The sequence below is a fragment of the Canis lupus genome, chromosome 2 (assembly GCF_003254725.2).
Source record: "Canis lupus dingo isolate Sandy chromosome 2, ASM325472v2, whole genome shotgun sequence".
Taxonomy (NCBI): Eukaryota; Metazoa; Chordata; class Mammalia; order Carnivora; family Canidae; genus Canis; species Canis lupus.
Window position 1 is genome coordinate 83,609,780 of NC_064244.1, and position 24,851 is coordinate 83,634,630.

The following is a 24,851-nucleotide window of genomic DNA, read 5'->3' on the forward strand; positions in this document are numbered from 1 at the left end:
CTCCCGGGTCTCCCCGCCCAGGGGCGTGAGGCAGAGGCTCGGCCTGCGTGGGCCGCACGCCCGGGTGTCCGTGGAAGGAAGACGTGGCGGCCGCTGTGGGGCCGTGACCCCACGCAGCCGCCCTCCCTTGAGCCCACAGCTGCCCCTGCGGAGTAGCGGCCGCCCTGGGCCCAGCAGGGCCACCAGGGGCTCCGGGAGCCCAGCGGAGGTCACGCGGCCGGGCCAGGACCGCCCATCGGTGGAGGGAGGGGAGCGGCGGCCCCCAGGGGGTCGGGCCCAAGCCGGGCACCAGAGGTGCCCACAGCAGGTCTCCCTGCGGCCCCGGCTTTCAGGCCAGCCTCCCTGAAGGGAGCGAGCAGGGGCTGACGCCCCACAGCCCGCGGACGTGGTGTAGACACGGGCTGAAGCGAGGCAGGGCCCTGGCCCGAGGTCCCAGGGATCCCGGACCCCGAGGCCGAGACCGGCCCCACCTACAGCTTCTCGGGGTTTGTTGCCCTAAGGTCTGCGCCCCACGTGGAGCCCGAGCTCCGATCCGAGCGCTCCTGAGCCCCGCGCTTCCAGGGCCCCGGCAGTGGGGGGGTCGTCGGAAGGAAGGTGCCCGCGCCCCTCGGCCCGCTGACGCCTCTGGCCTCCCCCACGTTGGTCTCCTCTTCCCCCCAGTCTGGTGACCCTCTGCAGGGGGCTGGGGTCGGTCCTCTCCATCCTTGAGCCCACCCTGCCTGCGGCTACCCCACCTCGGCTCTGGCCGGGGACCCAGACACCCCACGTCCTGCTCCGCTTCTTGTTCCCCCGGAGGCGCAGCTTCACATTTGCGTCATTTTTAATAAACTCATCACCAGCTCAGCCCTGAACTTTTTACCAAATCTCAAAAACTCTTTTTAAGATCTTTGGACTCAGGGACGTGTGGGGGGCTCAGCGGTTGAACATCTGCCTTCCACTCGGGGTGTGATCCTGGAGTCCTGGGATCGAGTCCCGCGTCGGGCTCCCTGCATGGAGCCTGCTTCTCCCTCTGCCTGTGTCTCTGCCTCTCTCTCTCTCTCTCTCTCTGTGTCTCTCATGAATAAATAAAAATCTTAAAAAAAAAAAAGATCTTTTGACTCAATACACGTCATGAGGATCTGCACATAATGCTAATCAATTTTTTTGTTACGAGATCCTAGTATTCACCCCATTATAGTTTACAGTTAATTTTTATCCCACTTAATGGAATATTCACTAACAGGAAGTATTAATATACATAATGTGTGTTTCTCTGTCATGATTTTTTTAAAAAGATTTATTTATTTATGATAGACACAGAGAGAGAGAGAGGCAGAGACAGGCAGAGGGAGAAGCAGGCTCCACGCAGGGAGCCCGACGCGGGACTCGATCCCAGGACCCCAGGATCACGCCCTGGGCCGAAGGCGACGCCAAGCCCCTGAGCCCCCCCGGACCGCCCTGAAGGCTGTTTTTAAATAGTTTGCTCTTTTTGTTTCCCTTTTCCCTCTGAAGATAGTAATGTTTGCCTCACTTCGGTTTGGGGTGCTTCCTCCTCCCCGCTCCGGGCTCGCTCACCCCGAGGTCTCCCTTCACGCTCTGCTCGTGCGGGGGAGCCCGGCGCTGCCCTCACCGCGGGGGCCGCCCAGCCCTTCGCTGCCAGAAGGTTCCCAGGGGGCGTCCTTCCCCCTGGTCCAGGCTGAGGGTCCGAGCCAGGGGTTTCAGGCCAGGGGGGGTCCAGGGTCAGGGGGGTCCAGGCCAGGGGACGCCGGCCCAGGGACAGGGGCTGCCGGCTTCTCGGACTGGAATCGGGGGGAGGCTGGGCCTCGACATTCGTTCCTTCGCGCTCGGCCCTGTGCTCATCACGCGTCCCTGCGCCTTGGTGGGGCCTCGTCCCAGCTGCCCGGGCTCCCGCGGGGGTCGGGGCGGGACCGGGGGGCGGCAGCTTCCGGCGCTCCGGGGAGGACTTGGGGCCTTGGCGATTCCCGAGCCAGTTCCCGATTCCCCTGCCGACCTGGAGTCGCTTCCCGAGGCCGGTCCCCCCCCCCCTCCGTGTCCATCGTTTCCCAGTTTCCGAGTGGTGACGCCGCCTCCCACCCCGTGTCCCCGTCCGTGTCCCGGGGGGGAAGTCGACGCAGGAGGGGGAGCAGAGGCGCCTGTGCCCACCTGCACCCAGAAGCTCGGCCCGCCTTGACCGTGGCCCCCACCCCGCGGCCTCGGGAGGCCCACCGGGGGCTCGTGGCCCGGGTCCAGCCCCCGCCTCCCAGCGCCCCCTGTCCCCACGCCTGACACGGGCCTGCGGGGTCACGGGGCCAGTTCCTGGAATCCCAGGCAGCCCGGCGCTGGGCAAACAGGGCAAAGGTGAGGCACCGAGCGCCGCGGGACCATGAGGTGAGCGGCCCGGGGTCCCCCGCGGGTGGGGGCTCCCCGCGCCCCCCGCGGCCCTCACGCGCCCCGCCCGCAGGCTGCTGCTCTTCCTGGGCTTGCTGTGCGGCTGGGCGGCCGCCGCCCCGGGCCCTGCGTGGTCGCAGCCCCTGTTCGGCCGCCTGGCGTCCCCCGGCTTCCCCGGGGCCTACGCCAACCACCAGGAGCGGCGCTGGGCCCTGACGGCGCCCCCCGGCTACCGCCTGCGCCTCTACTTCACCCACTTCCACCTGGAGCTCTCCTACCTGTGCGAGTACGACTTTGTCAAGGTGCCGCCGGGTGACCGCGACCCTGTGGGCGGGGACGGGGGCCTGGGAGCGGGGGGGCGGGGGGGGGAGGTCAGGGGGAGACCACCAGCACCGCCCCCCGCGACCCCCCGCAGCTGAGCTCAGGGACCGAGGTGCTGGCCACGCTGTGCGGCCAGGAGAGCACGGACACCGAGCGGGCCCCGGGCAACGACACCTTCCGCTCGCCGGGCTCCAGCCTGGACGTCACCTTCCGCTCCGACTACTCCAACGAGCAGCCCTTCACGGGCTTTGAGGCCTTCTATGCGGCAGAGGGTGAGGCGGGGGAGGGGGCGGGAGGGGTGAGACCTCGGGAGGCCGCGCGGGACCCGCTGGCACCGGGTCACAGCCCCGCTCGGCCGTCTGACCGCGGCTCCTGCCGCCCACTGGCGCGGTGACCACGAGCGGGACACTTGGGCTCCTGCATCCACCGCCCGGGGGGTGTCCTCGGGGCCATGTGCCGACCTGGGCCCGTAAAAGGCTTGGCCGCACGGCAGCCACCTTCGGGCACGAGCGGACACCTGCCCCCGGGCCCCAGGGCGGCCTCACCCGCCGCCTCTGACCGCCTGGCTGACCTGTCCCCGCCCAGACATCGACGAGTGCCAGGTGTCCCCGGGAGAGGCCCCGCCCTGCGACCACCACTGCCACAACCACCTGGGTGGCTTCTACTGCTCCTGCCGCCAGGGCTACGTTCTCCACAGGAACAAGCGCACCTGCTCAGGTGAGCTGCACCTGCTCGGGGAGCCCGGCTGGGAAGGTGCCCAGCCCCCACCTTGGCCCCAGGCAGCTCCTCAAGGCCACCGCTCTGCCCGGGCGCCTGGAGGGACCACTCCCGCCCCTCTGTCCCCTCCTGCCCGCCCATCTCCACAGCCCCTAGTCCCCCGCCCCCCTTCCCTCCTGGGCTCCCCCTCCTTGCCCCTCAGCGCGCTCGTGGAGTCCCCGTGCTGCCCCGTACCTGTGTCCGGCTCTGGGCCCTGTACTCCCCCTGCCCCCTCGCGCTCCCAGGTGGAGGACTGGGGAACGCGCTGGGCTCAAGCTTCCCGCACAAACCCCCGGGGCGCAGGCCGTGCTCCAAGGGCCCCCCTCGGCCCCTCCCGCCCGCCCCCCCCCGTCCCCCCCCCCGTTCCCTGCAAGCTCCTGCCAGGTGCCAGGTGCCCCGATGGGCAGCCCGGGGGCCCTGGGGAGGCGGCGGCCCCCAGCCTCGGAGCAGCCCCGCCTGCCCCCTCCGCGTCTCCCCCAGTGTCTCTCCCTGTCTCTGTTCTCTCTTCCAGAGCAGAGCCCCTAGCCTCACGCCGGCTCCCGCCTGGGTCGGGCCGAGATCGATGCCGCCTGCAGCCCCCCCCCCCGCCCCCTCCACGGACCTAACAATAAACCTGCCTCGGCCTCCAGCAGCTGCTTCGTGTCTCGGGTGCCGCGGTGGGGCGAGGGCAGTGGGGTGCGCCCTGGCCCCTCCCCTCCCCCCGTCACGTGGCGTGAGGCTTAGTTGGTGGGACCCCTCCGTGGGGCCACAGGCCGATTTGCCAGAAAGGCTTGCCCAGCACCCCCAGTCCATTATGGAGACGGGCCGAGCTCGCAGGGAGGCCCGAGTGCTCCCCGGTCCCGGGGCCGGAGCCGGGAGCACCCTCGGACGGGCTCCTACGCAGGGGAGGACTCTGGAGCCCGGCCCACGGCACAGAGCCCGGGGGCAGCCACGGGGGCGCGGCCTGGGTCCCCACGTCCCAGCAGCCAGGGGGAGGACAGCCACGCCTCCCTTCTGGAAGCTTCCCCGCTCAGTTCAAACGCCGGCAGCCTGGGGCGGGGCGGGCAGTGGTGCGAGCCGTGGCCCGGGAAGGGGCGTCGGATGTGCTTTGCTCCGCATGAACTTGAAATTCCCTCGACGAACCCCCAGGGCCCGGGCCGGGCGCAGGGTGGGAGGGGAAGGACCCAGGGGGGCCCCTCTGCTCCCCACGGGCACCCCGGAAAGGTGGACCGGCCCGAGCTGGGTGCGGGTGCGCGGGGAGCCCCGCGGAGGGTGAATTTGGGAGTTGCTGGGGGGGGGATGAGGGCGCCCCTCTGTCCTGCCCCCTTGGGGAGTCGACGTCGCTCACTTCTTCACCCCCAGAGCCCCCGGGGGTGTGAGCGGGCCCGGAGCGCGTGCCTCGGAGTGCCGCCCGTTTCAGCCAAAGCCAGGAAGCCCCAGACACTCTAGATGGTTCCTTGGCCCTGGGGTGGGGGGTCCGGTGTGATGTGGTGCCGCGAGCCAACCCGCTCATGGCGGCCCGTCCCCTCAGCCCTGTGCGCAGGTCAGGTCTTCACCGGCCGGTCGGGGGTGCTCAGCAGCCCTGAATACCCGCAGCCGTACCCCAAACTCTCCAGCTGCACCTACAGCATCCGCCTGGAGGAGGGCTTCAGCATCGTCCTGGACTTCGTGGCGCCCTTCGACGTGGAGTCGCACCCCGACGCCCTGTGCCCCTACGACTCCCTCCAGGTCGGCCTCCGGGACCTCGGGCCTCATCCGGCCCTGGAGGGTCCTCGGGTGACACGGCCCTTTGCGCTTTCAGGTCCGAACAGACAAAGAGGAATATGGGCCGTTTTGCGGGACGACGTTGCCCCGGAGGATTGAGACCCAGAGCAGCGCCGTGGCCATCAGCTTTGTGACCGATCAGTCGGGGGAGCACGCGGGCTGGAGGATCCGCTACAGCAGCTCGGGTGAGGGCCGGGGGCGCGGGGCACGGAGGGCTTCTCCCGCCTCTTGGGGTCCTGGGCCGGTCTCAAAGGTACACGGAGAGGGCGGGTCACCGGGAGGCCGGGAGAGCGACGACGCTCCGGGTGGCAGGGCCCGGGGGGCCTCACGGGGAGCTAAAGGCCCAAAGGGAGAGTGAGGCCTGCGGACTCGTGTGTGGGGTTTGCAGAGGACACAGTTGCGGGAAAAAGGAAAGTTACGGCAGGTGTAAACGGGGAACCAGTTTGTTAAGGTGCGTGTGTCGTGCAGACGGGGGAGATCCCCCAGGGACACGGGGACCCAGGACTCGGGCGTCAGGACCGGCTTCAGCTAAAGACAACAGAGAGGAGGGCCTGGGGGAGGGCTGGGGGGGCGGTGAACGGAGGGAAGGTCGCCCGGCCGCCCGCGGGGGGTCGTGGCTGTGCCTAGTGGTCCCCCTGCTACAGGGACGGAGCCGATCTCGCGACACGGACGTTTCCTTTGTGAATAGAAAGTCCCTTTACAAGAGGAGAACTTCTCTGTGTTCAGAGCTTCTCCTGCATCTGCTATTTCTGAAAATATCAGCTCAAAATAACCCTTGCGCCAAAGAGGCACTTTCTGTTTATTTTTTAAAAGATTTTTGTTTATTTGATAGAGAGAGCAAGCCCAGGCGGGGGGGGGAGGGGGTCGACAGGCAGAGGGAGAGGGAGAAGCAGGCGCCCCCCACGGCCCCCCACGGCCCCCCAGGTGTGGAGCCAGATGCAGGGCTCGATCCCAGGCCCCCCAGATCCTGACCCGAGCTGAAGGCAGATGCTTAGCTGACCGACGCCCCCGGGCGCCCCTGAAGAGGCGGATTTTGGAGTGTGTGTTCCGCTGCCCTTCACGTCCATTCATCAAAAACAAGAAACAAAATTCCACTGAGTAAATCTGAAGATCCGATGGGCTTTATTAAATGATCTGTGGGGATCCCTGGGCGGCTCAGCAGTTTAGCGCCTGCCTTCGGCCCAGGGCGTGACCCCGGGGACCCGGGATCGAGTCCCCCATCGGGCTCCCTGCATGGAGCCTGCTTCTCCTTCTGCCTGTGTCTCTGCCTCTCTCCCTCTCTCTGTGTCTCTCATGAACAAATAAAATCTTAAAAAAAAAACAAAAATCTGTGAATTGGGCAGCATCCCATGTACTCCAAAGGGAGTACATCCAGGAGCTCCAAAGGGAGTTGTACACAATGGAGGGTTTTCATAGGAAGGGAGGTGGGGCAGGGAATTATAAGCAAAAAAAAAAAAAAAGGACTGGGGACTCCTGGGGGGCTCAGCTGCTGAATGTCTGCCTTCAGCTCAGGGCATGATCCTGGGGTCCCGGAATCAAGTTCTGCATTCGGGCTCCCCACAGGGAGCCTGCTTCTCCCTCTGCCTGTGTCTCTCTCTCTGCCTCTCTCTCTCTGTGTCTCTCATTTATTCATTCATGAGAGACAGAGACAGAGAGAGAGACACAGGCAGAGGGAGCCCGACGTGGGACTCGATCCCAGGACTCCAGAATCATGCCCTGGGCTGAAGGCAGCGATAAACCGCTGAGCCACCTGGGCTGCCCTAAAATATTTTTTTAAAAAGAAAGGATTGTTCTGGGCAAGATCACCTTCTCTTAAGGGAAAGAGCACCTCTCCTTTTTTCTTTTTCTTTGGCTCCCTCCCTTCTTGTATCCATCCATCCCTCCATCCATCCATCCTTCCATCCCTCCCTCCCTCCCTCCATCTTTCTCTCTAACCAGCCATCCACCCAGGAAGGTCAGAGCTCAGGTTTGGGTGTCCGGCCACACACCTGTGTCCCAGCTGTGTGATACCGAACCTCTCACATAACTTCTCTGAGCCCTAATGTCCCAACTATTCTAAGTGAGGAAATGTCTCCTTCAAAAGGCGGACACCTGTTTTGCACGGGCTACCGCGGGGAAAGCCCTGGGTGCGGGGTGTGGCACAGGGAAGTGATAATTGGATTATAGGGATTGGAGTAGTTTTTTTAAGTGAGAAAATTGGATTTAAAAAGATTAACCGTGGGGCCACCCCTGTTGGAAATGTGGGAAGGGGCGGGACTGGCCGGGAGGAGGGAGTCCAGCAGGGAGAACACTGTCTCCTGGTCATTCTGGCAAGTCTTTCGCTTTCCCCGTGGTCAGAGCAGTAGGACTTCCACGGCTCAGGTGTGGTTTCGGCGCCCCTCGCAGGGGCATCAGGTTCGCCGGGGGGAAGGGCCAGGACGGGCCTGAGGCCGGTGGGGGCAGGGGGGTGCAGGAGGGAGGCGCGGGCGGCCCGGGGCTGTGCCTGCAGGGGACCAGCTGCTGGAGGGAGAAGGCTGGAGGCCGCAGGGTCAGGGGGAGCGCGGGCCTCTGCGGGCGGCCGTGTGGACCCGGCCCAAGGGCTGTGTGGGGGCCGCCCGCGGCCGCTCCCGCCCGGCGCTCGAGACAGCAGCTCTGCTGCGCGGCCTCGGCCGTCGGCTCGACCCCGGGAGGGGCTGGTCTCGGCTCCCCAGCTTACGGGGGGGCGGCCACCGAGGCCCAGGGCGCTGGGGGGCCGGGCGCTCCCCTCCGGGGGACACGGTGCCGGTGCCGGTGGCCCTGAGCCCGCGTCCCCCGCAGCTCGGCCCTGCCCCAGTCCCGTGGCGCCGCCTAACGGCCGCATCGCCCCCGTGCAAGCCGAGTACGTGCTGGAGGACCGCGTGGCCGTGTCCTGCGACCCCGGGTACGAGCTGCTCCGGGTAAGTGGCGGCTTCTGGGCCGGCGCCGAGCAGCGCGGGCGGCCGAGGGCCTTCATTCCCGGGCTCGGGCCCTGATCCGAAAGCTTTCCAAAGGCCCAAGTGGAAGCTGCTGATCACCACGGACGCTTCCCTGTGGACGCCGCGCGGCAGCTCGTGGGAGGCGAGGCCGGGGTGCACCTGCTGCGGGCCGCGGGCAACTGCAGGCTGTGAAGTTATAAATAGTGACCTCTGTTCCGGCAGGGGGAGGACAATTTTGAAAAATGCTTAGCATGTTGCTTTAGGGGCGCAGGTGAGAGATTAACGCGTCCTCTTTATGTTCTTCAAAATTGTCACCGAGTCCCAGCGGCAAAAAGTAATAACACGGAAGCGCTGGATAGCGGCCGCTCAGCCCGCCCGCGGAGGGGCCAAGCCACAAAAAAAAAAAAAAAGAAAAAGGCACTTTCCCGGCCTTGCAGAGTGTCTCGCGCAGGCTCCTTCCCGTAGCCCCTGGGACCGCAAACCTCGTCGGTGTCTGATCTGGGAAAGCCCCGCAGCCCGCTGTCCTGTCCTGTGAGGCAGAAAGGCCCCTCCGCCAAGGCGATGTTTCACGGCCTTTAGAGCAAAGCGTCCCCGTGCCCGTGCCCGTGAGCGATGCCAGCAATAAACACGGCGCACCTGTGAAGGCCACCAACGTATTTTTAGTGACTGTCCTCCAGGTAACGGCCAGGGCCTAGAGAAACCCTGGCACTTCTGCTCCCTGTTGGAGGGCGTTGGCCTTCCCCAAACCTCGGCCACCACCGTCGGCACCTTCTGTGAAGAAATGGTGGCAAATGCAGCAGGGTCTCGTGAGGCCTGATTGTCCTTGGATTCGGTGGAAAGCGGGGGACGGTCCTAAATCGCTGCAGAGGCCGACATCCGGTTCCCATGGGGCCAGCGGCACCTTGAAAGGGCGGCTCTAGCCACAGGGGACAGACCCTCGGGGCGTGGGACAAGCGAGCACAGACACCAGGCAGCGGGGGTGCGCCGGGTGCCCAGGGAGCTGCCGCCGGGCACAGGGGGGCGTCGTGGTGGAAACCAGGGAAGTAATGTCCTCTGAACGCTTGTCCAGGGTTCCTCGGCCCTGGAATCCTTCACCGCCGTGTGCCAGAGGGACGGGTCCTGGGACCAGCCGCCGCCGCGCTGCAGCGGTAAGGCCTCGGCCGCCCCCGCGTCCCGCTTCCCCCCGCTGCCGCCGCCTTCTCTCCCACGGGCCGCCAGGGCTCGAATCCCAGCTCCGGGCCTCTCGTGCTCTTACGGGTTCGGATGGGACCACGTAACCAGGCAGAGTGTTGCCTTTGGAAAAGTGTGACCTTTAAAAAACATTTTTCCAAGTGTAAAACATTCGTTGAGGATGGGAAACCGAACGCCAGACCCCCTAATGCCCAGAATGCCACCGTTACCGCGTCCCTCCTCACACACGCCTCGCACACGCGTGTAAACACGTACAGGCACCAGCTGCAGGGACGGGGCTCACCAAGCTGGGGTGAGCGCGGACATTCCCATTCTGTAAGAATCACATCTTTTCAATCTTTTTTTCTTAGAAAATACATGTAAGTTGGAACAAATTCACAAAAACATGGTGAGAGCCTCTTGCCCAAATCCCCAAACTACCACTGAGGACTCGGGGCCCATCCCTCCATTCCGAGGCTGTGTACACGAACCCATTTCACTATTGGTTTGCGCACACTTCGTGCAAAGGCTTCTACACACTGCTAGGGAAGCTGAGTATCTTCCTATCGTGAATTCACACTCACCAGGAGACAGTCGGTTCTTAGTGCGAAGGCGGCAGAGCTGGGAGCCGAGGGCCAGGTCCGCGCCCCGGCTCGGCCTCCGGAGCGGGGCGGCTGCAGCAGCTCACCTACCGGACCAGCCGCACAGCCCCGAAGTTGCGGAAAACTAAGCGTGACCCTTAAAAACGCCCCGAGAAACACATGGGTCTGTAGAGCGGTGCGCGGGGACGGCCGGGGCGTCTGGGCCGCTGCCGTGCTCCCGCCGGCAGTGCCCACAGTGGCTCCGTCCCACGAGCGCCCATTCCCACGCGGTGCGAGGTGTCCTAAGTATCTCCGGGGGGAGCCCGAGCAGCGGCCAAGCCCTCGCTGGTGCTGCCGCGCCCAGGCCGCCCCAACTGAGGCCGGGACCGCTTTCCAGGGCCCTGCAGGGCTGCTCCGCGGCCACCTCGAGGCTCCGACCAGGGCGACACGGAGCCCGAGTGGCTCAAGCCCCTCCCGCTCTGAAGGGCACCCCCGGGGCCCCGCCTCGCTGCAGCCAGGCGCTTCCCGACGGGGTGGGGGTGGGGGGGTGGGGCAGGCCTTAAAGTCGTGCCAGGGCAACGACTCCCCGCTTTGGGGAGACGCCCGACGGCGGGGGCCGCGCCGCTCACCGGCCCTCCCGTGCCAGCCGTAGACTGCGGCCCTCCTGACGACCTGCCCGCCGGCCGCGTGGACTTCCTCACAGGCCCCGGGGTGACCACGTACGGAGCGGGGATCCGCTACCACTGTGACGGAAGCTTCTACGCCATGACCGCGGGCGACGGTGAGCACACCTGGTGGGCGGCGGTCGCTCGCGGGCCCAGGCCCGCACGATCTGAAGATAAACGGGAGCATTTTCGGCCAAGGCCACACAAAAGATTAAAAGGCACTTCTCCCACCCGCTAAGTGAAGTATCACAGCTGAAGTGACTTTAATGTCAATTTGCAGGAATCTGAAAACAGATCTTATCTAGTAAATGACTACTACAAACACACAATATATTCCAAATGGTTTAATTTAACAAGTCAAAACCTTATCATTAAGCACTTGAGATCTTGATACATATTCAAGTTACACGTCTAAAAGGTTTCCACTTTGCAAGCAAACATGGTTAATGCAGAGACCTCCTATTTATGAAATCATGTAAAATGGTTATTCAGACACCTCTATTTCCCACTGATGCTCAAGAATCAACATTTTTCAAGGGGGTATTCAAGCAAATGACAACCACCTTACGCATGCAGTTAAACATTTCTGCTTTTCCAATGATTTGCAGGTAAATATGTGTGTGAGGCTGATGGATTCTGGACGAGCTCCAAAGGAGAAAAATCGCCCCCAGTCTGTGAGCCCGGTAATGGACACGTTTGTACGAGATTCGTAATTGATGGAAAGTAGAAGCGGGTGGGAGACGATAGCGGAGCTTTCTGGGCTTTCGCTGCGGTAGGCAGAAATGAACTTCAGCACTTGGCTCTTAGACCAAGTTGTTATTTCCAAATAATACGTTCTCATTATCCCCCTTCTGGGCGGAGAGGTTGCTAGGTGCTGACTGCGTCATTCATTTGATTATTTCTGACCTTACAACTAGGCAAGCATAAAAAATTAAATGATTTTAAAAATTATCTTGAACCATTTATACATTTATAAACACGAGTTCTGCTGCGGAGCTGCTTTTCTTCTCTGTAAAACTGCTATTAAAACCCAAAGCTAATAACTTCATTATTTCCCTAAGCAATTGTTTTCAACGACATCTAGTCTTTAAACATTAATGCAATTTGCCTTTTAATAGTACTTAAATTTTTTTTTTTTTTTTTTTTTTTACTAGAATTGGCTCTGGAGATATAGTTGAGTTCAGTGATTAAAAAAATCAGAAAGGTAGTAACGTAGTCATTACTCCTGTGTTATCTGGCTCAGTTCAAAGAAAGACCCTACATCGTAGCTGACACAACATCCGCGGGTCCTATCCAAGTTCTCTGCCACAAGGAGAAACACAGTTGCTACGTTAATGAGCAGATACACAGTAAAATTTAGTCTGGAAGAATCAACTAGACCAAAAATAGGAATTCCTGGACCTGGACGTTCCTGGCTACAAGTGCAACATTCTGATTTTTAAAACATTTAGATGTTCAAAGGTGCAAGGAATTTTCAAATCCTGGGATAGCGACTTTAGTTCCTCTTTCCCAGAACTACAAGGTAAATACTTAATTTTACAAGTAGGAAAACAGAAGCAATGAAAAAGGTCACTTCCTTTTACTCTCTAATCACATCACCCAGTACATCAGCTCAGACAATTCCTGTTTGCCCTATTAAGTAATTTTCCCAATCGTGTAGACCAAATTATTTTAGCAAAACAAATTAGTTTCTAAAAGTTAATTTCCACTCACCTCATTTTATGAGGCGCTAATACCAAGAGGTTTTATCGGGTCTTTGAACGGTCTTAGAGCCTCCTCACTTGCCTGTCTAGGTGGACGCCCTAATAACCCCCTGCAACCTCCGGGTGACGTCAGACCCAAATCCAACATGGCACTAATCGCGGGGAGGTAACGCCCCTGGGTTGCTACAAAGGCTGTGTATCTGCTTCTTTCCCCAGTCTGTGGAGTATCCACTCGCACCACAGAAGGTCGTATATACGGAGGGCAGAAGGCCAAGCTGGGGGACTTTCCCTGGCAAGTCCTGTTGCTGGGCCGGACTACGGCAGCGGGCGCCCTCCTGCGGGACAACTGGATCCTAACCGCGGCCCACGCGGTGTATACACAGAAGGCAGCTGCCTCCTCCTTGGACATCAGGATGGGTGCCCTGAAGAGACTGTCGGCTCAGTACACCCAGGCCCGGGCCGAGGCCATCTTTATACACGAAGGCTACACTCCTGATGCTGGCTTTGACAACGACATAGCACTGATTAAGTTGAAGAACAGAGTTGTAATCAATAGCAACGTCCTGCCTATCTGTCTGCCAAGAAAGGAAGCGGAATCCTTCATGAGGTCAGAGGACATTGGAACCGCATCTGGATGGGGATTGACCCAGAGGGGTTTTCTTGCCAGACACCTAATGTTTGTTGACATACCAATTGTCGACCATCAGAAATGTACCGCTGCGTATGAAAAGCTGTCCTACCCGGGGGGGAGGGTCACGGAGAACATGCTTTGCGCTGGCTTAGAAGGTGGGGGCAAGGACAGCTGCAGAGGGGACAGTGGGGGGGCATTAGTGTTTCTAGACAATGAGACACAGAGATGGTTTGTGGGAGGAATAGTGTCCTGGGGTTCCACTAATTGCGGGGAAGCCAATCAGTATGGGGTGTATACCAAAGTCATTAACTATATTCCCTGGATCGAGAACATAATTAATAATTTTTAATTTGTATGTCTGCATAATCAATTGATTTAATCAACCAATTCTTTAGTTAAAACATCCCCGTAAACGATCTTGGCAGCACTGTGACCGGAGAGACGTGAACACCCCCGACCACCCTACGGGCCAGACGGTCATCACAGGTGCTCCTCACCTGCCAGTTTTCCCACCCCACCCCCACTCTTTGATCCAAGGGGATACAAACGATTAAGTGGCATCACCTTCCCCAATCCAACAGAAACTCACTGGTTAAATCTGCATTTACTTACTTACAAAGTCCAGTCTTTTGTACCGGATATCTACATTTCTATAAACCGCCTGTTTGTGTTCTCTACTTCTCCACCATTTGGGGCTGCTTCTCACTGATCTCTAACATGGCTTTGTGTATTATAGCAGTATTGGCGCAGGAATAACCTTGGATGGTGATTTTTTTTTTTTTTTAAATTGGAAACATCTATACTTTAAGCTTAGGTATTGATCGACTCCCAGGTTTAAAAACCAGTATCACAAATTGGTGAGATACAATTTTTCACTCCTCAAATTGGCAGACGAAGAGAACATGGAACAGCACTATTTCGCATTGTTAAAGAACATCTTCTAAAGGACAATCTGGCAATAGATCTGAAAAGCCTTGACAGCATGCATGGTCTCTGACCTAGTAATTCCAATGTTAATAATTTAATTTAGCTGGGAGGATGTTCGTGGTGCTTGGAAATAACCTAAATAATGTTCACATACAGAAGACAGCGGAATCAAATGTGGCATTTCCTTAAGAAGAAACACATCAGAATTAAATGGTGATATTATTATAGGTAGATCTAGTGGGTTTTTCTCCCCTCTTACGATAAACATGGAAATACTTGGGCACGCTTAACAACAACAGCACAAATCATACAACAGCTGAGTAGAGAACTCACACAGCGAAGAGCTACTCACCTAGTACTCAACAACAAAGGACTCTAATTATCACATACATCATCCTTTTTCCTAAGGACACAATTTAGGTTCTGGTTTAACCTTTAAGATCTCATGTCACTTTCAGTGGATGTTCCCTGGACAAGTTTTAATAGGTGACCTTCAACAAAGGGTTTCATTCTAGCCAAATAATTACCACTCATGTAAAAATTCATCGTGAGTTTTGGCCCAATTTCTGTTGTGCACGTTAAAGGTAACTTTCCATCACCTTTGTCACATATAAAAAAGAAATTTTTTTTTTTTTTTTTCCAGTAAGACTCCAGACACTAAACTGTGGTGGCAACAAATTTTTTATTCAACGGGTTCAAAAAAATCTTGAGAATGAATGCATTGAGATGACCAAATAGACTTTTAAAAACAAATCTTTGCCAAATAGTTTACTTTTAGACTTCTTTTTCTTTTCTTTTTTTTTTTTTTAAGTTTTTAGGGTAGAATTAAATACCCACAGCTACTGGTACCACAAACATGTTAACAGAAGGCTGCTCCACATTGAAAGCCTTCTAAGACTGGTAACTAGATTTACAACAAGTGTAAATAAGGGATTAAAACCATGCCATTGACAAGTGAACTTACCCCTGGGCTCCTTGGAGGCTTGTCAGTTTAGTCTTTGGAGGTCCCCGAATACCATTTTAAGTGTTACCATGTTACTGCTGCTGAGTAATAGTGCAAGTGCTAAAATGCAAAATTCAGATGGTACAGGGTTTGGAAATCATGCAACTTAGATGCAGAAAAAAATTAAAACAACGCAAGATCCTTTTACAGAAGAAACTGAATAACGAAACAACGTGGCGATCACAAGTCTAAAGGACGACTTCATTTCTAAAAGTTTAAAACACGTAACTTGCAAAATGACAAACCTATTTATCATACTCTAATCAGATAAGGGCATCAGGTAAAACTACCAACACAAAAACTGTTAACATTCTTCCATCAGAAAACAAGCTCAACTCTCACAGTAGTTACATAAAAAGTACAACAGAGGATCAATAGATTATTGCTTTCACATTCTTCACAATGCGTCGTGAGAGTCTAATCTGAGTTTGTAAACGATTTTGTCCAACATTCCTTCCTCTATTCCCCCACCTGTGGAGGACAGAGCCCACTCCACTTAACACTTCCAGACAGACGACCCACCCTGCTAGTTCTTAAAGCTATCAGGCTTTGTAATGGATTTCAGGCACAAGATAATTTGTGGTTTCTTCTACTTTATCCCTACTGCAATTAATTCCACTTTTCAAATCCCAAACTCGAAAGGTGCTGGTATTCCCTTCTTTTCGACTGCTATGCTTTGCTACAAAGCATTTCAAAATAATTAACATTGTTTTTTTCTCACTCCCCCAAATAAGAATATTTTTAGAAGGCAGGATTCCCAATGGAGGTTTATACAGGCCATGTAGATAGAACATCACCCAAATGCACAGAGGCACTAATAAAAAGCTGGAGGGTACTGCTTACCATTTTAGGTGTGGTCACCCAGACTTATTAAAAACTAGATTTAAAAAGAAAAAAAAAAAAACTTTTCGCTTTGGACAATGCAAGAACAAATAGCAATTAAGTCTGGGTATCAGGTGTCAATGCATGACAGGTGATGAATCCATTTGACTTGAGACAACTTTTCAAATAAGTTTATTTGAAGCAAAATAAACTATTGCCAAGAAACTTTATGAAAGTTCCATCTCAAAAGGGTCAAAAAAGGGGAATTAACTGCTATGAATTCTTTGCATTCAGGGCTGCAAAACAAAGACACATATTATTTAAATCAGTTTTATTTAAGAATTTCCAACATTGACAACTCTTATAAAAAGCATCCAAGCACAGGACACAGAACTGCCTCAGACAGCATTCTTAGGGGAGCTAACAGACATTAGGACTTCCACCCTTCTGTGCGACACCCCGAGCTCACTGGTGAACTCTGCTTCCAAGTACTCCTGCAAAGCACACCACAAGCTCAGTCCATGTTCTCAACCCACCAGCTTCAGGTCACATGAGCACACTTACAGATCAGTAACAGAGGAGAACACACACCATACAGCATTCACAGCCGTTGACAAAGGGGTGGGGAAGTACAAGTATCGTTTCACTTAACACATTCAACTAACGTGGGTTACCTAGGAACAAAACTCACTGAAAGTCTTCCAACAGATGTGGATGTCCTTTGAATGCAAAAACATTCGTACATTATTTGCTATCATTGCTCTCTGCACACTCTCTCACCAAAGCCACAGGATTGAGAGACACATCTCGCCAAGTTAAAAAATATCCATTATGCACCACCAAGTCTCTGCACGCGCTCTCGCCTTTTCTCGCTCATACTCGCCTTTCATGCCTCGGCACCACCATCAATCCCACACAAGGTTTCAAAAGTTCAAACAGCCTTCTGGTTCCATATCACAGCCTTGCGTTCATAGCGTTGATACGACTCCATGAAATAAAGAGTAGCGGATAAAAATGGGACACCCACCGTCAAAGACGCGGCCTGTGCAGCGTGCTGACGAGTTCTTGAATGAGAAAGCGTGCAGACAGAAGTATTCCTATGGCAGAACATTTACAGCACTACTTTCAATGAAGTGCTTCTTCCATAAACATTTGAAATGAGATGAACTGCAGAGATTAAATGAAGGCTTCATATTGTACTTTTGCATGTGAAGGGAGACAAGTGTTAAAAAAACAAAAACAAAAACAAAAGAACCAAACACTGTGACACCATGATCTCCAAAAAGGAGATTTTCCTAAGGGAGAAATCCATATGGTGGGGTTCAAATTAAAACAAGGAGAAAAGAATGTAGTTCTAATCAATGGTTTCCATTTGAACATGCAAAGAATTCACTTGACAAGTCCAGGGATAAAAGATTACAGGAGAAACCTTTTGATATCAATTGTAGTGTGTTGGTTTTTACCCATCAGGCAAACAGCAGTTCACTTTCAAACACTCAATATTTCAACCCTTTATGTAACAAAACTTATAAAATTCCTTTAGCTTTTCCTCTTTTTCTAAAGAAAAATGTCAAAAATACTGCTGAATATACTCCACACTGAACAAACCAATTTTGAAAATTCTTAGTACATATGTATTTTACAATATACTTACCATGTGTTTAGAAAAATTTGAATTCCCACCAGTCTCTACCAACCCCACTGTCTACATCCCCCAGCCAGAGGATTTAGAATCCATGCTTGAGCCAAAGCCTCCATTAAAACCGCTGCCTGACCCTGCATTTGATGCGGATCCCCAACCAATCGCTGCACCTGAATTAGAACCGCTATAGGAATTATTTCCAGAACCAAAGGCCTGATTTGGCTCCCTCTGCATGTTGCCTTGGCTTTGGTTGTTACCGGATGGGCCTGACTGGTTCTGCTGACTGGCTAACATGCCCATCATGCCCCAGCTGCTCTGCAGCGCTGCCTGGGCCGCAGCCATCATAGCTGGATTAATGCTAAAAGCACCAAAGTTCATCCCTCCACCCATATTACTACCTTGATTGTTTCCCAAACCAGCTCCACCCCCTCTACTGTTACCAAATCCACCCTGATTCCCAAAGCCACCTGGATTACCACCAAATCTTCCACTTCTTTCTAACTGTCTATTGCTATTGTGCTTAGGTTCAGCATTGGATATATGTACGCTGATTCCTTTAATGATCAAGTCCTCTCCACAAAGAGACTGGGCAACCTATAAGAAATAAGGGGTGTAAATAAAGGAGATTAAACCACTGACTCACACAGCAAAAGTAGCAATAACACTTAAGATTTCAAGCCATTGACTAAGCTGGAGAAAAAATTAGCAACAAACGCTCACTTAATTTAAATGCATAAAATCGCCTTTAGCTCTAGTAAGACAACAGGGATTTTTCACCTTATTTTCAAAAGATGTAAAACAACACTCCCAGTTAAATGCCAGGTACTGAAGAAATATCTCAAGTGTCTATCACAACTATGTAAACCTACATATCCCACAGCTCACAAGGCCAGAGAGCTCAGCTAAGGATGGCAATTAGCGGGGTGGGAGAAATTCAAGACAAATTACCTAAATAGCTGGGACAAAATTATTAAAGAGAAAAATACCTGATCATCTGCAAATGTAACAAAGGCAAAGGCCCTGAACGGTTTGGGAATGAAGACGTCTACCACTTCTCCGTACTGGCAGAAGAACTGCCGCAGCTCGTCGGCGGTCATGTCCTCCGTACAGCGCCCAACAAACACCTTCCTACTTCTCAGAGGCTCATCTGGGCTTTGCTGGTCAAATCGAAAGAAAAGAAGAACATGAAAAGTATTTTATGAGTGATGAAGAGCATTATATGATAGAGGATATAACAAAAGCTACCTGCCTTTTCTATCATTAAAAAGTAGGTACATTCTTAGTTTTCTGCGTTAGCACTTCTCTTTAAGACTTCAGGGAAGAATAATATTTACTTTTCAAGAGACCTTATTTTTAAGTAATCTCTACACCCAGTGTGGGGTTTGAACCCACAATCTCGAGATCAAGAGTCACTCGCTCTACTGACTGAGCCCGTCAGGTGCCCCCAACGCTTTAAAGTTTAAAGTTCAAGACCGTGTGTTTGGATTAAGCAAAGTCAATGACAGAAATGCCCTGGTAAAGATGCTCACTCTCCAAATCAGGCTTGCCTGCCTGGAACAAGTCAGGCCATCCCGACAAGATTACCGGATTCTAGCTGTCCTTGAATTTTAACACGTAACTACCCAAGAATCTGTTTGCTCACTAGAAATAACAATAAAATGAACAAACTTTTAGTTTCAAGGGGGAATAAACTAAACCTTTCAAACATAAGATATTCGGCATGCATCACAATCATACGGTTTTATTAACAAGGCAAAAGGCTTCAGGACTACATCCTGCCACCACCTTTTCCAAGGGCATTTTGTGCAACATTTTACAGTGTCTTCCTTCTAAGGGAGTTTGTCAGCAAAAATTCCCAAAGTATGGGGAAAAGAGCAAAAATACCTTAGAATTAGGAAGTTTACAATCACACCACCGTCCATCTATCATATGTCGCTGTGACATTACTTTAACCTGGGTTTCATACTCCGTAAAACGAACAAAGCCAAACCCCTTTGAATGACCAGTTTTAATATCTTTCTTGACCTAGGGGGGGAAAAAAAAATCACTGAAATTTACTAGAACCACACACACAACCAAATCAGTTTCTTGAGAATTTCAATGGCTTCACTTTGATGGAGCTGCTTAATTAAAACTTAAACCAAATTATTCTTGAGGTAAAAGCAACAGGAGGGTAATAAACGTCAAATCCAGATCATGTAATAATCATGTTACAGAATTTTAACAATGTTTTAGAATCCTAAAATAAATTAGATCTAATGTCTACAAATCTTAAGTGGGAAAGGCAGAAAATAAGTGGATTTTTAAAAAAGTTATTTTTTTATCAGAAGATTTTATTTATTTGAAAGAGAAAGCATGAGTAGGGGGGAGGAGCAGAGGGGGAGGAAGAAGCAGGCTTCCTGCTGAGCAGAGCCCCACTTGGGGCTCAATCCCAGGACCCCAGGATCACAACCTAAGCCCAAGGCAAATGTTCCAATTGACTAAGCCATCCAGGCACCCTTAAAGTTATTTATTTTAGTAATCCCTACACCCAGTGTGGGGCTCCAACTCCTGACCCTGAGATCAAGAGTCACATGCTTCCTGGACTGAGCCAGCCAGGCACCCTCCCCACCCCACTTTAATAGTAAGTGTTTTTTAATCTCCCAGCAATTTAAGTTAAAAAGAAACAGGCTAATGTCACCTTCTTCCCTTAAGCCCTTATGCAGTACGGTTTTATTAACAATAAAGGCAAAAATACAGGATATATGTGTAAAGAGAAAGAATATAACCCAAATTTTGTCTGTTTTTTTGTTTAGGTAGGCTCTAGGACCAATACAGGGCTTGAACTCCTATAACTCTGAGATCAAGAGTCATGTGCTGGGTAGCTCTGGTGGCGCAGCAGTTTAGCACCGCCTGCAGCCCGGGGTGTGATCCTGGAGTCCCCGGATTGAGTTCCACATCGGGTTCCCTGCATGGAGCCTGCTTCTCCCTCTGCCTGTGTCTCTGCCTCTCTCTCGCTTTCTCTGAATGAATAAATAAATAAATCTTAAAAAAAAAAAAAAAAAAAGAGTCATGTGCTCTACCCACTGAGCCTGCTAGGGGCCCCAACCCATATTTCTTTTCAGGATCCCCTATGTGCATGTAATAAATATTAAAAATACTGTCTGCTGGGAAAGCCTGGGTGGCTCACTGGTTGAACTCAGGACGTCTCAGGATGGAGCCCCGCATCGAGCTCCCTGCAGGGAGCCTGCTTCTCCCTCTGCCTGTGTGTCTGCCTCTCTGTGTGGCTCTCATGAATAAATAAAGTCTTTAAAAACAAATTACTGTCTGCTGAGCATGAAGGGCAGTGTTACCAAACTATAAGAATTCTGGATGTTCATTCACCAGAAGAAATTATTATATAAAATCAAAGTTTACCTGAACCATAAGAACTTCTCCAAAGGTACTAAAATATTCTTTTAGATCCTGTTCAGTCGTTTTCCACGGAAGACCCAACACTATTAAATCAGAAGTTTTCTGGACAGCTCTTTTCACTTTCACTGCTGAAGAAGCATCTGTCTCATCCATTTTTCTTTTGTTATCTAAACAAAATGAGAAACCTTTCAGAACTCCTCATGTAACAGGTCTAAGAACACATTAACCCCTACACCTAACAACGATAAGCAAAAAGATGATGAGCTCTCAAAGACCGACAGAGGGACTAAGGAAGTGGCTGAGGGGCTTTGCTGGTGCAAAGAAAGGGACTCCCACTTCGGGTTTTGTGATATCTCCAGGTTATGATGATCTGTTCTCCTCTCTCAAAAGGTACATCACAACAAAAATGATTCTACTTCATTTGACTTTATAAAAGTCACATACCAAAAATGATCAAACTTTTATCCCCTGCTGTGGATTTAAGAGTGATTTCAATTTTCTTCCTTTTAATTCATGTTGATTTTGTAGTTAAAAAAATCTTGGGTTATTTTAAAAAACCTGTATTTGTAAAGGAAAAGGAAGCACTAAATAGACATTAAAAAAAAAATAGACTTTAGGGTGCCTGGGTGGCTCAGTTGATTAAACATCTGCCTTTGGCTCAGGTCATGATCCGAGGGTCCTGGGACAGAGCCTTGTACCGGGTTCCCTGCTCAGCAGAGTCCATTGCTCTCTCTCCCTCTGCCCCCCTTCACCGTATTTGTGCGCTTTCCCCTGCACTCTCAACTAAGCAAATAAAATCTCTAAAGTATATTAATTAAAAATGGGCTTACTTATTTTTTTAAGTATTTTATTTATTTATTCCTGAGAGAGAGACGCACAGACACAGGCAGAGGGAGAAGCAGGCTCCACGCAGTGAGCCTGACGTGGGACTCAATCCTGGGTCTCCAGGATCATGCCCTGGGCTGAACGTGGCCCTAAACCGCTGAGCCACCAGGGCTGCCCTGGACTTTATTTTTTAAAGCAGTTTTAGGTCCACAGCAAAATGGAAAGGAAAGGAGAGATTTCCCAACACGCCCCTTTACCTCCGCAGGTGCATAGCTTCCCCCATTATCCATATCCGCCCCATCCAGGACAGTACAGTTTGTTACAACTGATGAACCTACACTAACACATCATCTAAAAAACGTCTTAAATTTGGATAAGTATTAATCTACAGCCAATGGCTCAAGAAAGAGCATACTAAAAAAACCCAAGCTGATGCTGTTAAAAGAAAGTCAGTCTCAAAGTGTAAGTCAAGGTCTTGAACGCTAAGCAAGTAATACACTTTGTTGCAACATCAAGTTATAATAAAAGTAACACATAGATCAACTAAAGCAACTTGTTACTGCTAAAATGTGCTTACTTCCTTGGCAACCTTCACGTTTCCTTTTTTTTTTTTTAAGGTTTACAACATCAGCGACAACAGGCAGTGAGAAAATAAGACCAAATCCCCAAATTTTAATTGCACTAGTTCAGGATCTGGGTGATTGCAACTGATATTCACTTAAGGAGGGAAAAGTCAGATTAACCGAATGAATGGTAGAAGCCTACAGGGACAAAACCCAGAAATGTCGGGGCACTTCAAAAGAACCTACTCACTACTACAGACTGATCGTGGCAAAAGTATTCTTAGTAGCTCCTTAAATTTGGCATTACCGGGCGACACTTGCTCAGATAATCAAAGACACAGTTTTTTCTCTAAAAAAAAAAAAAAAAAAAGAGGGATCCCTGGGTGGCGCAGTGATTTGGCGCCTGCCTTTGGCCCAGGGCACGATCCTGGAGACCCGGGATCAAATCCCACGTCGGGCCTCCGGTGCATGGAGCCTGCTTCTCCCTCTGCCTGTGTCTCTGCCTCTCTCTCTCTCTCTCTGTGACTATCATAAATAAATAAAAATTAAAAAAAAAAAAAAAAAAGAAAGTGGGGATTCCTGGGCAGCTCAGCGGTTTAGCGCCTGCTTTAGGCCCAGGGTGTGATCCTGGAGACCCGGGATCGAGTCCCGCATCGGGCTCCCTGCATGGAGCCTGCCTCCCTCTCTCTCTTCTCTCTCTGTGTGTTTATCATAAGTAAGTCTTAAAAATAAGAAACTGTTCTGTATTTCCAATTTCCATCAATTAATTTAGCGGCATTCCAAACCAGTCTGACAGCAGCGTTTAAAGAAGTACTTGAAGGCAGCCCGGGGTGGGGGGGGGGGCGCTCAGCGGTTTCGTGCCGCCTTCAGCTCAGGGCGTGACCCCGGGGGGGGGGGGGGTCCCGGGATCGAGTCCCGCGTCGGGCTCCCCGCATGGAGCCTGCTCCTCCCTCCGCCTGTGTCTCTGCCCCCCTCTCTCTCTGCGTCTCATGAATAAATGAATAAGTAAGATCTCCGAAGGAAAAAACAAATAATAACGAACGAAGAAGAACCCGGGCCGCTTGCGCGTCCGGGCCCGACCCCGTGCCCCCAGCGCCGCAGGGCCCAGGGCTGCGAACCTTTGGGGTAGTTGACCACGTACACCAGGTTGCCCCAGCCGGCGTCGGGGGCGTGCAGGATCCCCTCCACCAGCCGCACGCCCCGCATGCACTGGGACACCGGGTTCCGGTAGCGCAGCCCGCACGCCCCGGGGAACTGGGCGGTGACGGTGGACAGCAGCACGGTGCCGTCATCCTCCGACGGGATCTCGATGGGCTCGTCGTTCTCGTCCTCCGTCACCCGAATGTACTCGGACATCTTCTCTTTATGGCTCTGAAACGGGGGAGATCAACACCCGTGACGCACGCCCGTGTCCGAGCAACCGTTTCCCGCCCCCGGCTCACCGCGCGCGTCGGGGCTCCAGGGCCTCCGGGGAACGCGCCCGGCGCTCCAGGTCGTGCCGGGGCCCTCCTCCCGGCAGCCCCCGCGCGGCCCGGCGCCCCCCGGCGCCCCGCCCCCCCCCCAGGCCCGGCCCCGCCGCTCCCTCCCCGGGCGGGCGCCGCGACAGGCGTCCGCGACTCACCCGCGAGCCCGCGGCTGGGAGGCCCGACACGGAAACCGGAGCAGCGACCGACCCGCGAGCAGCCCCGCGACCGCTTCGCTCCCACAAAATGGCGCCAGGGCCGCCGCCTCCCCCCGCCGCCGTCGTCCTGTCCCACCGGCCCCGCGTCCGGAGGGGGGGCGGCCGCGCGGGGCCACGACGACCGCCTCCCCGGAGGCCGGGGGCTCCCGCTCGCAGGCCGGGAGGGCGGCGCGCACCGAAAGGCCGCAGGAACGCCAGCACCGGGGCCAGAAACGCTGAAAATTGAGAAAACGCGGAGGCCCAGGCCGTCGGCTCCCCCCACGCAGCGTGACAGATGGTCTCGCCCGACCAACCGTCGGCCCCCGGTCCCGGCCCGAGCTCGCGCACTCTGAAAGTGCGCGAGACTAGCGCGGGGGCGTGGCCAGGCGGCGCGGGGCGGGGCCAGAGGGCGTGGCCGTGGGCGGGGCCACGCCGCGCGGGGGCGTGGCCAAGCAGGGGCGGGGAGCCGGGCCTTCGGGAGGCTTGAGCCAGGCACCCTTTGTTTAAGCAGCCAGGTGGGTGCATCCTCTCCGCCCTCCCCCAGGCAACCTCCACACCTGGGAGCAATGACTTTGTTTCAAATAAACAAATGACAGCGCCTGCGACGTACCAGGTGTTCTGTGAGTCCTTAGAGATCTCACTGCCCCTGTGGTCCTGCAGGTGGAAGGTACTGTTGACACTGCCTGCATGTACAGGTGGGGAGGAAACCAGACACGGAGGAGTTAGGCATCTTGCATGAGGTCACCCAGGTCATCAACGGTGGACCTGGGATTCGAGCCCTAACTTTTTTTTTTTTTTTAGATTTTATTGGTGTTCAATTTGCCAACATACAGAATAACAGCCAGTGTCGAGCCCTAACTTTAATGCTGACATGTTCCAGCTACAGGTCTCTAATATTACTATACTTTTCCCGCTCTCTCTCTCTCTCTCTCTTTTTTTTTTAAGATTTATTTATTCATGAGAGACACAGAGAGAGAGGCAGAGACACAGGCAGAGGGAGAAGCAGGCTCCCTGTGGGGAACCTGATGCAGGACTCGATCTCAGGACCCCAGGGGGGTGCCCTAAGTCGAAGGCAGACGCTGCACCACTGGGCCACCCAGGCGTCCCAATGCTATACTTCTATATTAGGACACGCCTTGGCCAAGC

General features: G+C 53.8%; 2 protein-coding genes across 7 annotated transcripts; one reads left to right on the top strand and one right to left on the bottom strand.

The window, feature by feature from the left end:
* The first annotated feature begins 1,957 nt into the window (after positions 1-1,957).
* Positions 1,958-14,550, top strand: MASP2 (MBL associated serine protease 2). 2 transcript variants are annotated; one of them, XM_025477149.3, is made up of 11 exons: positions 1,958-2,367; positions 2,441-2,669; positions 2,783-2,960; positions 3,274-3,405; positions 4,955-5,151; positions 5,225-5,372; positions 7,984-8,102; positions 9,190-9,268; positions 10,518-10,652; positions 11,145-11,219; positions 12,456-14,550. In XM_025477149.3, the coding sequence occupies exons 1-11, from the start codon at positions 2,363-2,365 to the stop codon at positions 13,217-13,219; spliced, it is 2,061 nt and encodes a 686-aa protein (XP_025332934.1). In that variant the 5' UTR covers positions 1,958-2,362; the 3' UTR covers positions 13,220-14,550. The 2 variants fall into 2 exon arrangements, with proteins under 2 accessions (XP_025332934.1, XP_035569239.1); XM_035713346.2 differs by lacking the exons at positions 4,955-5,151; positions 5,225-5,372; positions 7,984-8,102; ... (2 more) ...; positions 11,145-11,219; positions 12,456-14,550 and adding an exon at positions 3,956-4,072 and having other exon boundaries at positions 1,979-2,367.
* On the bottom strand, positions 10,866-23,401 carry LOC112678099 (TAR DNA binding protein). 5 transcript variants are annotated; one of them, XR_004813719.2, is made up of 7 exons: positions 23,164-23,401; positions 20,661-20,824; positions 19,149-19,289; positions 18,251-18,421; positions 17,732-17,858; positions 16,650-16,789; positions 10,866-14,860 (listed from the first exon to the last, which is right to left on the bottom strand). XR_004813719.2 is itself a non-coding variant. In XM_035713347.2 (6 exons), the coding sequence occupies exons 1-6, from the start codon at positions 23,399-23,401 to the stop codon at positions 16,734-16,736; spliced, it is 897 nt and encodes a 298-aa protein (XP_035569240.1). In that variant the 3' UTR covers positions 15,939-16,733. The 5 variants fall into 5 exon arrangements, 2 of the variants coding, with proteins under 2 accessions (XP_035569240.1, XP_048963281.1); XR_004813718.2 differs by having other exon boundaries at positions 10,866-15,918; XR_007409320.1 differs by having other exon boundaries at positions 10,866-15,918; positions 16,650-17,858.
* Positions 23,402-24,851: the final 1,450 nt, after the last annotated feature.

What these genes read in the sequence shown, in the direction of transcription:
- LOC112678099 (XM_049107324.1), bottom strand. Translation starts at nt 23,401, where the DNA reads ATGTCCGAGTACATTCGGGTGACGGAGGACGAGAACGACGAGCCCATC. An exon ending in GTAAACTTCCTAATTCTAAG is followed by an intron (nt 18,422 to 19,148) that starts GTATTTTTGCTC and finishes CGATTTGACCAG; the next exon opens with CAAAGCCCAGATGAGCCTCT. An exon ending in TTACATTTGCAGATGATCAG is followed by an intron (nt 17,859 to 18,250) that starts GTATTTTTCTCT and finishes TATTTCTTATAG; the next exon opens with GTTGCCCAGTCTCTTTGTGG.
- MASP2 (XM_025477149.3), top strand. An exon ending in CCGGGTACGAGCTGCTCCGG is followed by an intron (nt 8,103 to 9,189) that starts GTAAGTGGCGGC and finishes ACGCTTGTCCAG; the next exon opens with GGTTCCTCGGCCCTGGAATC. An exon ending in GCCCCCAGTCTGTGAGCCCG is followed by an intron (nt 11,220 to 12,455) that starts GTAATGGACACG and finishes TTCTTTCCCCAG; the next exon opens with TCTGTGGAGTATCCACTCGC.